General features: G+C 39.8%; 1 protein-coding gene across 2 annotated transcripts in view; it reads right to left on the bottom strand.

Annotated features, from left to right (window-relative positions):
* Positions 1-15602, bottom strand: part of LOC126471481 (transmembrane protein 183-like) — a 279480-nt gene that overhangs the window by 180921 nt on the left and 82957 nt on the right. For both annotated transcript variants that reach the window (XM_050099683.1, XM_050099684.1), the window contains exon 2: positions 9565-9660. In XM_050099683.1, the coding sequence (XP_049955640.1) occupies positions 9565-9660 (96 nt within the window). The remainder of the gene's footprint in view (positions 1-9564; positions 9661-15602) is intronic.

Here is a 15602-nt window from a genome sequence, read left to right as displayed (position 1 = left end):
AAAGGCACCAATAACCACATGCACCCCACGATGGTCAACAGGATTAAGAATTTTCAGAGTGGAAGGAGCTGCTGAACCATAAAACTGACTACTGTAATCTAGTCTGGACAAGACCAAAGCATGGTAAAGATGGAGAAGAGAAGAACGGTCTGCACCCCAAGCTGTGTGGGTCAGCAGGTGGAGAGCATTAGGCTTCTACATGCAAGTAGAATTCAGGTGGTGAAGACGGGGCAGCCACATCAGCTTCTTATCAAAAATAAGGCCCACAAAAAGGGTATGTGTTACAACTGGTCACCTCAATAATGTTCTGGATTGTGGTGTTCTGTGGGTCGATAACAAACCCGCGTTTTGGTGCGAGAAAACTGGAAGCCGTGGGAGATGGTCCATGCTGAGGCCCATCAGATAGTGTCTTGGAGCCAGCACTCAGAAGATGCTACCGAGTAGGAGCTGCACCAGAGGCAAAAATCACTGACATACAACGCAGGGGTAACCAGAGGCCCAATAGAGGTCAAGGGCCCATTGATGGCTACGAGGAAGAGTGTGACATTTAATACAGAACCTTGTGGGACACCATTCTCCAGAATCCAAGGGGTGCTGAGTGAAATTCCATTTTGTAACCAGAAGAAACTGTGAGATAAAAGCTCACGGATAAAAATTGGATGGTGACCGCGAAAGCCCTAATCGTGGAGGGTAACTAAAATGTTATGGCGCCAAGCTGCCCTGTATTCCTTATGTAGGTCAAAGAAGGCCATGACAAGATTCTAGCGGCTAGTAAAAGCCTATCAGACTGCGGTTTCCAATATGGTAAATGGTCAGTTGGAGATCATCCATCCCAGAAGTCACACTGATACGGGGACAAAAGGTCCCAAGATTCGAGTACCCAACACAACATGAAGCTAACCATACTCTCGAGCAGTTTACAAACTAGTTTGTCAGGCTAATCAGGTGGTATCTGTTGAGAGACGTTGGGCTCTTCCCAGGCTTGAGGACAGCGGTAATTATATTGTCTCTTCATTGCAACCAAAAAGCACACAAGAGCCAAATGTGGTTGAATACTATGAGGAAATGTTGCCTCGGGGCATTAAATTACTTCTTCTTCTCTTTCAGGGGTGCAGCAGGACAGGGTACAGAGTGAGTACAGGCTTCTAAGAGATCCGGAACCAAAGGAGAGTGATCAACCTGGGGCCTCACACATGGTGTCTCTCATGGCTGAGTTATGGTAGCAGGCTTTTGGCCCACGAGACGCTGGGAGGAGGGGTTGCTGGGACGAGGGAGGGGAGCCCCATCACCGGCAGGGGCCAAAGAAGGGGGAACTTTTTCGGCCAACAAGGGGGAGCAGCTCCATGAGGGGTATTCAAGTGATACAGGCAGAAGAAGACACAGATTCATTAACTGTGGAAACAGCTATTTCCCAAGTTTCTCAGTCTGACAGTGTGGCAATTGTGAACAAGGAAACTGACGTGCTTGTTCTCCTAACAGGTCGAGGGAACAACTTTCACTTCCATGAATCGGGAAGAGGGAAATCAGCAGGAGTGTTTTATTCCAATAATTCTATTTCGATCCTGCATTTGCCTTTTTCAAACCATATCGTCACAGGATGTGATACCACAACATTTTTTTTTTTTTTTTTTTTTTTTTTTTTTTTTTTTTTGGCCAGGGAAAATGGAAATTACTCAATCTTACGGAGCAAACAGCCACACCTCAGAGTGCAAGATGCTCAATTTGTTAAACCTTTAGTCTCTCAAGATTTAATAGCAAGGGCGGCAGAATAATTGTTATTAGTACTCCATGGGAATTCCAACTGCACATCTTTGGATGACCTCAGACATGAGCTGCTTGTAACGTCTGTCCTGAGGAAATCTTTCAAACTGTAAAGGCTACCGATAACATTTGACACAGCAAGGTGGTACTCATCATGATCCTCCCATCAAGTGCAATCTTTGCTGGGGAAGAAAACTGATCCATGCTAGTTGGGCTGGAAGAAAAACTTACCAGGCTTGTTTCCCATGAAAATGACAAAAAGGTGCAGCACCACACGCAATACTGAAGATGGTTTCCTGCACAAGCAAAATGGGATGCACAGCAGTATGTGGATGTCACAAATCTGGACTGAACAGCACCTCGATGTGGAAACACTATTGTGGCTTATCCAGCTAGAAAGACCAGAAAATTGAGCTCGATGTGGAATACAGTCACGGTGTCGCAATGGATCCTTAACATTGGATGCTGGACTGGGGCTGGCCGCAGTCTCCTAAACAAACTCGATGGAACTGAAATTTGATAAAACATGAATCTCTGATATTTAAATTGTGTTTTTTAGATACTTTGTTGTCCTTTTATTTGCTCAGTTGTACAAATGTTTATATTACTCATTAAGAAATACATATTGTCCATTACTGTGTACTTGGTTATCGTTTTAGCAACACATTGTCACCAGTTAAGGCATGGACAAAAATGAATAAAAGCATACGCGAATGAAGAGAATTAAAACGACATACATAGAAAAACCATGTCTCCCCACTGGAAATTTCATTTCACTGAATAACTTGAACATTCAAAAATGGAATCACTTTGGCTCTCAAGTGCACAAACACTTAATAGTGGCTAAAACTGAATAGCTAGGTATCTTTGTAACATCAAATTTCATGCTCCACAACTTTGAGAACTTAACATTCTTCATTTGGAGTAGCCATTTTTGAGTTACAGGCATTGGAGCCAAGTTTTTTGCAAAGCTGGTGAAAATAAACGACATTTAACAGCTGACATTGCCCACACAACTTTGCTGATTTTGACATGTAAGTACATCATTTCACGCAAAACTTAATGCTCTTTCATTTTTGTAATAGTAAAATTTTCAGTAGGATGCATAGTTTTACAGTAATAGGCCAAAACATGAAAAAGTTCCAAAATTTCTTGGTTTTTTTTTACCACAAAAAGTTGGCCTGAGGGATTTGGAGATTGAAAACTTGGATTCAACTTATCTTCAACCACATGTGCAAGATAAAACAATAAAATCTTTTACTTCATTTTCTGCAACCAAAACGAACGCCATTACTGGACTAGTATGCTTGATTTTACAACTGTCCACAACAGAGTAATATCAGGGAATGATATCAAGCAAGCTCCACCATCCTGAGCTACACAATCTTTTGGTCCTCTAGAGCGAGAGTCGAACAAGTAATATAAATTATCAGTTTTCTAGACTGCCACTGATAGGCCATTACATGTAACAATAGCTCCCTGATCAGCACCAGAATCTGTAAAGAACTCCAATAAGCCAGTCTTTAGATTTGGAAATCCACCATCTTGATTATTAATGCTCAGATGGCCGCAAATCTATGATAATGGTGAACTTGTATTAAACATGAATGATTTAATACATCACAATTAACTTTTAACTCTTGAGCACATCACTATTATACATTAGCCTCAGTCAAACACAGAACTCTTCGAGACTGTATACTATTTCAGTACAATTGGTGGTAACCGGAAATTAAAGTTGAATCTTTTATATCCGAAGACCATGTCTCCGTTTGTTTAATTTTTGTAACTGGAATAGCTATGGCAGTGTTTGCAGTACACTGCTTACTTCAAGAAAAATCATGAAATTTACTATGACTTTGATGAAATGAGCCTCTCAGTACATGCCGATTGTTACCCATAACTTGGAAACATTTGTGCCTTCCTGTTGTATTATGTCATTTTGTAGAATATGGAAAATTCTGTTAACATTCTAATTATCATTATTAAAGTTTATTGTAACATTATTAGTGATAATTCAATCTAATGCAGTTCAAATGTTTTCAATATTTACAGAAAAACAATGTAATCTTCAAACTGACTCCAACTGTTCACAATCAATCACTAGACCAGCATTACTTATTTGTAGCAGAAGCTGCTCAGTTGTTTCTTCAACGTCCTGGCCATCAAATACAGTTTGACCATGGAAACCATGTTATCCAAAGTGACCACTGAGGTTTAACCATTTTTACAAACTCAATTATCCTACATAATAAATGTATTTCCGCATGAAATAATGGCTGTATTTCTAGGTGAATTTCGTCTAACGACATGCCATTCCAGTAAGCCTGCATAGGTATGGTTCCCCTATGAAGTGTTCCGGCACTTTGGCAACAGGTAGAGTTAACATCAACTTGATTCATTAACTCATTTGGTAGTATATTTCCTGGTAAATAGCCTACTATAACTTTACAATTGCAAAGTTTTCTATGCAACAAACAAACTGTATGAGCAAATGTGTGTACAGAATTAGCAAAATCTACCCCATTCAAATGACTCTGAGCACTATGGGACTAAAAAATCTACCCTGTATTTAGCTCTAAACTGAGCCGTACACTTGGCATTTCTGGCTTGCCTTGCCAAATGTTCTTTGGGATTCTCATTCAATATAGCCCAAATTGTAGCCTCTTCTTCCCTGGCATGCCTAGAAAACACTGCTGTGGTATTTCATTTACACAAGATGCAGCAGTAGACTTTGCACCATATCTCTCTCTAAACGACACTGCCGGTCTTGATTGCACATTTCAACTTTACAAGTAGCTTGTGATATCAAAAACTGATATCTTTCAGTAGTGTTCTCCTCAGACTGTGTTAATGTGTGTCTTTTGGCATCATTATGAGCTCTTAGTTTTTCACCCTAGTCCCTTTAGTGGCATTGGAGTGATTAGAAGTAACACCTAAAAGCCACGAAACAATATTAAATAATTATTACCTCTAACAAGAACTATTCAATGTTTTATTCATGTACATCAATCTGAAACTTGTTGTTATACAAAATCACAACATATAGTTATCTTTACCTTAAGAAAAGAGTATCAGCATGTGTGATGAGACATGTAATTTTTATATTACTGCAATTGCAAACTAAACCTATGAAATTATCACCTCTGCATAAATAAATCATTATTAATTAAACTTTTTCATTCAGGAAGAGCACATTAATTCGGTTAAAAATGTGCCCTAGAAAATTAAAACCGAGAAGTTGCTTATGATCAATCACCCTAAGGCACCTTCTGAACGGAATTTAATCACATTTATTTACCAAATATCGAAGAAAACAAGAAAGTCAGAATAAAAAAGGCTGAAACTCAAAAAAAAAAAAAAAAAAAAAAGGCTGAAACTCAAAAAAAAAAAAAAAAGGCTGAAACTCAAAAAAAAAAAAAAAAAAAGGCTGAAACTCAAAAAAAAAAAAAAAAAAAAAGACAAACTCAAAAAAAAAAAAAAAAAAAAAAGGCTGAAACTCAAAAAAAAAAAAAAAAAGGCTGAAACTCAAAAAAAAAAAAAAAAAAAAGGCTGAAACTCAAAAAAAAAAAAAAAAAAAAAAAAAAAAAAAAAAAAAAAGGCTGAAACTCAAAAAAAAAAAAAAAAAAAGGCTGAAACTCAAAAAAAAAAAAAAAAAAAGGCTGAAACTCAAAAAAAAAAAAAAAAAAAAAGGCTGAAACTCAAAAAAAAAAAAAAAAGGCTGAAACTCAAAAAAAAAAAAAAAGGCTGAAACTCAAAAAAAAAAAGGCTGAAACTCAAAAAAAAAAAAAGGCTGAAAGTCAAAAAAAAAAAGGCTGAAAGTCAAAAAAAAAAAAAAAAGGCTGAAACTCAAAAAAAAAAAGGCTGAAACTCAAAAAAAAAAAAGGCTGAAACTCAAAAAAAAAAGGCTGAAACTAAAAAAAGAAAGGCTGAAACTCTAAAAAAAAAGGCTGAAACTCTAAAAAAAAAGGCTGAAACTCTAAAAAAAAAGGCTGAAACTCTAAAAAAAAAGGCTGAAACTCTAAAAAAAAAGGCTGAAACTCTAAAAAAAAAGGCTGAAACTCTAAAAAAAAAGGCTGAAACTCTAAAAAAAAAGGCTGAAACTCTAAAAAAAAAGGCTGAAACTCTAAAAAAAAAGGCTGAAACTCTAAAAAAAAAGGCTGAAACTCTAAAAAAAAAGGCTGAAACTCTAAAAAAAAAGGCTGAAACTCTAAAAAAAAAGGCTGAAACTCTAAAAAAAAAGGCTGAAACTCTAAAAAAAAAGGCTGAAACTCTAAAAAAAAAAGGCTGAAACTCTAAAAAAAAAAGGCTGAAACTCTAAAAAAAAAAGGCTGAAACTCTTAAAAAAAAGGCTGAAACTCTTAAAAAAAAGGCTGAAACTCTTAAAAAAAAGGCTGAAACTCTTAAAAAAAGGCTGAAACTCTAAAAAAAAAGGCTGAAACTCTAAAAAAAAAGGCTGAAACTCTATAAAAAAAAGGCTGAAACTCTATAAAAAAAAGGCTGAAACTCTATAAAAAAAAGGCTGAAACTCTATAAAAAAAAGGCTGAAACTCTATAAAAAAAAGGCTGAAACTCTATAAAAAAAAGGCTGAAACTCTATAAAAAAAAGGCTGAAACTCTATAAAAAAAAGGCTGAAACTCTATAAAAAAAAGGCTGAAACTCTATAAAAAAAAGGCTGAAACTCTATAAAAAAAAGGCTGAAACTCTATAAAAAAAAGGCTGAAACTCTATAAAAAAAAAGGCTGAAACTCTATAAAAAAAAGGCTGAAACTCTATAAAAAAAAGGCTGAAACTCTATAAAAAAAAGGCTGAAACTCTATAAAAAAAAGGCTGAAACTCTATAAAAAAAAGGCTGAAACTCTAAATAAAGGCTGAAACTCTAAATAAAGGCTGAAACTCTAAATAAAGGCTGAAACTCTAAATAAAGGCTGAAACTCTAAATAAAGGCTGAAACTCTAAATAAAGGCTGAAACTCTAAAAAAAGGCTGAAACTCTAAAAAAAGGCTGAAACTCTAAAAAAAGGCTGAAACTCTAAAAAAAAGGCTGAAACTCTAAAAAAAAGGCTGAAACTCTAAAAAAAGGCTGAAACTCAAAAAAAAAAGGCTGAAACTCAAAAAAAAAAGGCTGAAACTAAAAAAAAAAGGCTGAAACTCAAAAAAAAAGGCTGAAACTCAAAAAAAAAAGGCTGAAACTCAAAAAAAAAAGGCTGAAACTCAAAAAAAAAAGGCTGAAACTCAAAAAAAAAAAGGCTGAAACTCAAAAAAAAAAAGGCTGAAACTCAAAAAAAAAAAGGCTGAAACTCTAAAAAAAAAAAGGCTGAAACTCTAAAAAAGGCTGAAACTCTAAAAAAAAGGCTGAAACTCTAAAAAAAAGGCTGAAACTCTAAAAAAAGGCTGAAACTCAAAAAAGGCTGAAACTCTAAAAAAAAAGGCTGAAACTCTAAAAAAAAAGGCTGAAACTCTTAAAAAAAAGGCTGAAACTCTAAAAAAAAAGGCTGAAACTCTAAAAAAAAAGGCTGAAACTCTTAAAAAAAAGGCTGAAACTCTTAAAAAAAAGGCTGAAACTCTTAAAAAAAAGGCTGAAACTCTAAAAAAAAAGGCTGAAACTCTAAAAAAAAAAGGCTGAAACTCTTAAAAAAAAAGGCTGAAACTCTAAAAAAAAGGCTGAAACTCTAAAAAAAAGGCTGAAACTCTAAAAAAAAAGGCTGAAACTCTATAAAAAAAAGGCTGAAACTCTATAAAAAAAAGGCTGAAACTCTATAAAAAAAAGGCTGAAACTCTATAAAAAAAAGGCTGAAACTCTATAAAAAAAAGGCTGAAACTCTATAAAAAAAAGGCTGAAACTCTATAAAAAAAAGGCTGAAACTCTATAAAAAAAAGGCTGAAACTCTATAAAAAAAAGGCTGAAACTCTATAAAAAAAAGGCTGAAACTCTATAAAAAAAAGGCTGAAACTCTAAAAAAAGGCTGAAACTCTAAAAAAAGGCTGAAACTCTAAAAAAAGGCTGAAACTCTAAATAAAGGCTGAAACTCTAAAAAAAGGCTGAAACTCTAAAAAAAGGCTGAAACTCTAAAAAAAGGCTGAAACTCTAAAAAAAGGCTGAAACTCTAAAAAAAAGGCTGAAACTCTAAAAAAAGGCTGAAACTCAAAAAAAAAGGCTGAAACTAAAAAAAAAGGCTGAAACTCAAAAAAAAAAGGCTGAAACTCAAAAAAAAAAGGCTGAAACTCAAAAAAAAAAAGGCTGAAACTCAAAAAAAAAAAGGCTGAAACTCAAAAAAAAAAAGGCTGAAACTCAAAAAAAAAAGGCTGAAACTCAAAAAAAAAAGGCTGAAACTCTAAAATAGGCTGAAACTCTAAAAAAGGCTGAAACTCTAAAAAAAAGGCTGAAACTCTAAAAAAAAAGGCTGAAACTCTAAAAAAAGGCTGAAACTCTAAAAAAAGGCTGAAACTCAAAAAAGGCTGAAACTCTAAAAAAAAAAGGCTGAAACTCTAAAAAAAAAGGCTGAAACTCTAAAAAAAAAGGCTGAAACTCTAAAAAAAAAGGCTGAAACTCTAAAAAAAAAGGCTGAAACTCTAAAAAAAAAGGCTGAAACTCTAAAAAAAAAGGCTGAAACTCTAAAAAAAAAGGCTGAAACTCTAAAAAAAAAGGCTGAAACTCTAAAAAAAAAGGCTGAAACTCTAAAAAAAAAGGCTGAAACTCTAAAAAAAAAAGGCTGAAACTCTAAAAAAAAAGGCTGAAACTCTAAAAAAAAAGGCTGAAACTCTAAAAAAAAAGGCTGAAACTCTAAAAAAAAAGGCTGAAACTCTAAAAAAAAAGGCTGAAACTCTAAAAAAAAAGGCTGGAACTCAAAAAAAAAAAAGGCTGAAACTCAAAAAAAAGGCTGAAACTCAAAAAAAAAGGCTGAAACTCAAAAAAAAAAAGGCTGAAACTCAAAAAAAAAAAGGCTGAAACTCAAAAAAAAAAGGCTGAAACTCAAAAAAAAGGCTGAAACTCTAAAAAAGGCTGAAACTCTAAAAAAAAGGCTGAAACTCTAAAAAAAGGCTGAAACTCTAAAAAAAGGCTGAAACTCTAAAAAAAGGCTGAAACTCTAAAAAAAGGCTGAAACTCTAAAAAAAGGCTGAAACTCAAAAAAGGCTGAAACTCAAAAAAGGCTGAAACTCAAAAAAGGCTGAAACTCAAAAAAGGCTGAAACTCAAAAAAGGCTGAAACTCAAAACTGCATCTGCGATACTGTATTGCCAAAGTCTTTCAGCTATAATGGTATTTATTAAAATTTGTGTATTGTCAGAGTATGCAGATTTCGGCACGGCAAGATCTCGCATCACAATTTCGTGTTTCGTCCCAGAAAGTATTTATGTGGAGGTGGTCATATTGTATCTACTAGCAAAATACAAAATTTAGAAAGCATGAAATATAAATTAAAAACTTAAAGAAGACCTTGACAGAAAAAACCTCTATAAAAAAAGTACTGCCCCTTTAAGTTCCATGTAAGTAGTAATATTCTGATCCAAGCATCATAGTGCCTGGGGACTAAAAAAGGTGACATCAGTTAACCTTTCAACAACAGCATATTTTCATTATTTATGGATGGAAACCTCTTCCTTCCTATTACAAATCATAAAAACATTGGAAATTCGTGAAAGTAGAAGCGCTACATGTATAAACGTGAAAGTTTCAGTCACCTCTCAGAAGTTACTGATAACAGCACCCAGTACAAGAAGGGACTAAGCAGTTTGTTGATTTTTACAAAATGCAACAACACTAAAGAATTGTAAACAGACATGCTAAAGAAAATGAACTTACCATCATTCACAACTGCCTCCGTTTTCTTTAACCCATGCAGACCGCTGACTGGTGACTTTATTATTCCATCTGATTTTCTTTTTCCCATTGACAAATCTGAAATAAAGAGACAAAAACTACTGATAAGATAACTACCTTCTGCAGACAAAATTAATGTCCAGGAGGTCTTTAAATACTTTCTGTCAGCCTCGTAGACCACCACACAGTTTCAATAGCTTAATTTTAGGTCAGTGCAGTTGTACCTATTTTTGGTGTCATATTATGATACCAAAATACTGATGTGGTAAATGGAGGCCTGCTGTGGTGACAATGGTACTTTGCTTGCAAGCGATGGGTTTCATAATCATTACAAGGTGAAAGCAATTTGAACAGAGAACTGTCATGAGCCATGATCATGGAAGCCTGAAAACTTTGCCAGAGAAACTTGTGCAAGCACAATCATTACACTGATATTTGTACAGTACATGATGAATAATATCATGCAACTGTAACTGGCTAGCGTCCATGCACCTGCAGGATTAAAGCACACAATGAGTATCTAACATGGCTGTGTCACACGTGTGTGGTGCTGTTTGCATACCTACAGGCCACTGCATCTCTCAAACAGCATGTTGCTTTCTAAGCCAGTATCAAGGTAGATATTAGATCCTCCCACTTTTAACCGGCATGCAGGTCCAATAATATCCTGTTGTGACATGGGAGGTGTGGTGAAGGAATCTGGGTGCTGGACTGTCTACTCGTGGGCATAGCAGTGTATCTATGTTGGGATTAGTCAGTGTGGTGTCAGTGCAGATAATTTCAGCCAGCCTGATGGCTGCAGAGAAAGTCGTAGGCCTGACTGGTACATTAGTTGCTGAGAGTAGCCTGGTAGGTGATGAAGGATTGACCTCCTAGGGGCACCTGTACCTCCCTGAATGATCCCACTGTCTCTTCTGACCTATAGTCGGCCTGAGATCATACCAGTGGTACAACAAGAGCAAGGGCACAGGTGGTGAACCCACTAGAGGGTGGGATTACGGAAGGTTCCAAGATTGGGCCTGAGGGCTGTTTGACCATCTACATCCATCTTCAGGAACCCAATGGCTGCCACTGCATGAGCTAGCATGTATGGGCTCACACCTTCAACTGGACCCCAGAATGGGTACAGGGTAACCTCATAGGTCACAAGGTGTTTCAGATGTCTGACATTGCTCTCAGAAAGAATATGAGGTCAGCCATAGGCACCAGCTGCAGCTGCAACAACATGCACAACCCATTCCTCCTCTCAGACCTCACAGGGACCTTTGCCACCATGACCTTTAAAGAAGTGAACAGAATATTAAGGTTCTGTATGTGCTGCTCCCGTGTGGCTCCCATTATAATAATGTCATCTGGGTAGTTCACACAGTTAGGAATATATTGTAATAACTGCTCTAAATAAGATGCATTTCAGCTACTCCAAAAGGTAAGCAATTGTAATGGTACGTGAAAAAAGCACATTGTGCACAAAGATGTATCACGATTGTTCATCTAATGTCAAAGGTAAGAATTCCTCTCCGAGATCAATCTTAAGACAAAAACTGGCTGCCAGGCAGTTTTGCCAGTATCTATACCAGACCTGGGACTGAATACAGATTTAAATGTAATTGCATATTAACAATTATCTTAAAACCTCCACAGATTTGGATACTGCCATCAAGGTTTTTTTTTAACTACAACCACTGGCTTTCCGATACGGGCATAATGACACCTAATTGATGTGCCCTAAGTAAAATGGTTCAAATGGCTCTGAGCACTATGGGACTTAACTTCTGTGGTCATCAGTCCCCTGACCTTAGAACTACTTAAACCTAACTAACCTAAGGACATCACAGACATCCATGCCCGAGGCAGGATTTGAACCTGCGACCGTAGCGGTTGCGCGGTTCCAGACTAACGTCTAGAACCGCTCCGCCACTCCGGCTCGCGTGCCCTAAGTAGTTATGCTACAACTGCATCCAACAAGGCATATGGAACTGGCTGATTGTGAGAGAAAGCGAGATTGCTTTAATGATATATGTGCCTGAAACTTTGTGGCACAGTTCAGTGACATTCCAAATAACTGCTTGTGTGGTTTACATACTTTATATAGGTCTTCAAATGAAATGGTGGAGGATACCAAAATGATTTGATCACTTACTCTAAAGCCAAATGCTCTGAAAGTATCTAATCCAAAAATGATAATCGCCATTGGCAAGTTTACAATCAGAAACATTAGTCTGCATTCGAATACATTACCACATACTGAGCTGGTTCATAATAAAATTTTGTGTCCACTGTAAGCTGCCATTTTCTTTCATGGCACTACAATGGCAGTGAGCTGATACCTCAAGATTTATTATCTGCAACACCTCAATCCAGATGGCCACTGGTGGTTGGTTTGTGGAATTGAAGGGACCAGTCTACAAGGGCCATCGGTCCCTTTTTCCATGAACTTGAAACACCCACACAGAATAAAAACAAACAATGGAGATGACAAGAGACGATGCAGGACAAGAAAGACACAGACAGAGACCAGAAAAAAAGGAATTAAAATCACACCAAGTGTGACAGTGGTTGGCCGACCATAGAAACAAAAAATGAAAAGCCAACCACCAAGAAACGCACTAAAAACCCCAGTCCAAAATCGTAGGCCAAAGGCCAGACTCAACACAAAAAAAGGACAAACACTTAGAGCAAGTGATAAAAACCCCCTGCACGAATAAAACTCAAAACTAAATCTGCCATCCCAACATCATCTGATAAACGTGCACGAAGCGTATCAGTCAGCGCAGCGCAAATGTCTGCCTGAGCGGAGTTAAAAGTGAGCAGTCCATCAAGATGCGACATAAAGGTGGGTCTCGCAGCGCAATAAATAATCGTGCATTGTCCAGGTGTGGCCAATGCACAGCCAGCAGAGGGCAACAGAGTCCTTGCGAGAGAGCCACAAGAAGGAGCGCCACACACCGGTATCCTCCTTGATGGCCTGAAGTCAGTTGGGTGAAGGAAGGGTGCACCATTCTTCACTCCAGGTGCGAAGTACCTTCTGCTGCAAAACTGACCTGAGGTCACTATCCGAAAGGCCAATCTCCAAGGCTGGTGCACTGACAACCTGTTTGTGCCAGCATGTCAACTTGTTCATTTCCCGGGATGCCGGCATGACCCGGGGTCCAAACAAAGACCACAGAGCAGCCGCAATGGGCAAGAGGATGGAGGGACTCCTGGATAGCCATCACCAGACAAGAGAGAGGGAAACACTGGTCGATAGCTCATAAACCGCTCAGGGATGATGATGATGTTTGATGTTTGGTTAGTGGGGCGCTCAACTGCGCGGTTATCAGCGCCCATACAAATTTCCAACCTTTGCTCAGTCCAATCTCGTCACATTCATGAATGATGATGAAATGACAAGGACAACACAACCGCTCAGGGAGTCACTACAGATGACGAAGGACAACACAACCACTCAGTGAGTCACTACAGATGACGAAGGACTCACCTGAGCAGGAGCGGATATACTCTAGGGCACGAGAGACGGCGACCAGCTCGGCAGTGAAAACAGTTCAGCCAGCCGGCAACGAGTGTTGTTCATAATGATCCCCTAGAGTAAGAGCATAACCGACATGACCAACAACCTACGAACCATCAGTATAGACAACGTCAGAGCCTTGAAACGCGGCAAGGATTGAAAGAATGCGGCAGTGGAGGGCCTCAGGAGGGACTGAGTCCTTCGGACCCTGTGCCAAATTGAGCCAAAAGCATGGGCGGGGCACACACCACAGGGGTATACGCTGAGGGGCCCAGAAAAAAGGTGGAAGAGGTAAAACCTCAAGTCCAGAGAGAAGAGCTCTGACGCGAACCGCAATCATACACCCTGACCGGGGTCACCGTTCCGGAATATGGATGACCGACTGAGGGAACAGGAGACGATAACTGAGATGCCCGGGCAAGCTAAAAACATGTGTAGCATAAGTGGCCAGTAATCGTTGGTGCCAGATCCGCAATGGAGGAACACCTGTCTCCACAAGTATGCTGTTGACAGGGCTTGTCCGGAAAGCTCCGGTGGCGAGTCGGATCCCGCTGTGAAGGATAGAGTCCAGCAACCGCAATGCGGAAGGGGATGCCGAACTGGAGGCCAGGTTCCCATAATCTAGACGGGACCCAATTAATGCCTGCTACAGCCGTAGAATGGTAGACCGATCAGCCATCCAGCTGGAGTGACTCAAGCAACGAAGAGCATTAAGATGCCACCAGCACATCTGTTTAAGCTACCGAATATGAGGGAGCCAAGTCAACAGGGTATCAAAAACCAGTCCCAAAAACCGATGCGTCTCCACCACACCAAGAGGTTTGCCGTCAAGATATAGCTGTGGCTCAGGGTGAACAGTGCGTCACTGGCACAAATGCACAACGCAGGACTTGGCAGCTGAAAACTGGAAGCCATGCACTACAACCCAAGACTGTGCCTTGCAGATAGTGCCTGCAGCTGCCTTTCAGCAGCTGCAATGCCAGTGGAACTAAAGTATAGGCAGAAGTCATCAGCATACAAGGAAGCTGAGACAGACGTTCCCACCGCCGCAACTAGTCCATTAGTTGCAACTAAAAAGATGCAGACACTTAAAACAGATCCTTGCGGTACCCCATTCTCCTGAACTCAGGAGGAACTATGGGAGGCCGCAACTTGCACGCAGAAGGAACGAAGCGACAGAAAATTTTGTATGAATATTGGGAGCAGACCCCGAAAACCCCAACCATGGTAGAGAGGATGTGATGTCGCCATGTCGTATCATATGCCTTCCGCATGTCAAAAAAGATGGCGACCAGATGTTGACGGCAGGCAAAGGGCGTACAGATGGCAGCCTCTAGGCACACCAGATTATCGGCGGCAGAGCGGCCCTTGCAGAACCCACCCTGAGACGGAGCCAGAAGGCCCCCAAGACTCAAGTAGCCGACTCAACCTCTAGCTCACCATGCATTCTAGTAACTTGCAAAGAACATTGGTGAGGCTAATGGGGTGGTAGCTGTTCACCTCCAGTGGGTTCTCGCCAGGTTTCAACACGGGGATTACGATGCTTTCTCACCACTGCGACGGGAACTCACCCTCAACCCAGATACGGTTGAAAAGGTCTAGGAGGCGGGAGGCGTCACTGGCAGTCCACCGAGAGGTGTTTGAGCATCTGACAGTGGATGCGATCTGGCCAGGGAGCTGTATCAGGGCAAGCGGCTAGGGCACTTTGAAATTCCCACTCACTGAATGGAGCATTGTACGATTCAGGATGGCACGTGTGAAACGAAAGGCTCCATGTTCCAACCACTCTTTCACGGAGCGGAAGGCCAGTGGGTAATTCGCAGAAGTGGCCATCTGCAGGGGTGCCCAGAAGAGTGACGCTGTGGCAGTGACAAAAAGATCAGAAAGTGGTCACTACTGCACAAGTGGTCGTGCACACCCCATTGGACAGATGGTAATAGGCTAGAGCTGCAGATCGAAAGGTCAATGGCTGAGTACATGCCATGCACCACACTGAAATGTGTGAAGGCACCAGTATTTAAAAGAGAAAGGTCGAGCTGTGCCAATACTTTCTCAACGATGGTGCCTTGGCCTGTTGCCTCAGGGTCCCCTGGGGCTTCTTCAGCCCCTGGGGGTGTCTGGTTTGCCACTGGTCGGAACGTGGGAAGGGAGTGACCCAAGGGCTCCCTTCCTAGTGAGAGAAGCTAAAGAACACTTATGCTCCTCTGGCTTAGAAGTGGGAATTAGTGTACCCGATTGTTGGGCGGGTGCTGCTCCCGAGGTAGGTGGTGCGGGAGCAACAGTGAGGGAAGTGCCCCCCACCATCAAGGGGGCAGATGTGGTCCTTTGGCTCTGAGAGCTGACTGTATTTGGTGCAACAGATGGAGCTGTAACAGGAGTGACAGTGGTGGCATAAGACGACGTCATGTGCACGGGATGAAGCCATTCAAATTTCTGTTTAGCCTCAGAGTAGGTCAGTCGGTCAGGGTCTTGTATTCCATTATTTTCCGTTCCTTCTGTAGAATCTTACAGT

Source organism: Schistocerca serialis, chromosome 3 (genome assembly GCF_023864345.2).
Source record: "Schistocerca serialis cubense isolate TAMUIC-IGC-003099 chromosome 3, iqSchSeri2.2, whole genome shotgun sequence".
NCBI classification, from domain to species: Eukaryota; Metazoa; Arthropoda; class Insecta; order Orthoptera; family Acrididae; genus Schistocerca; species Schistocerca serialis.
The sequence above is the reverse complement of the archived record's forward strand: the minus strand, read 5'-3'. Positions and strand labels throughout refer to the sequence as shown.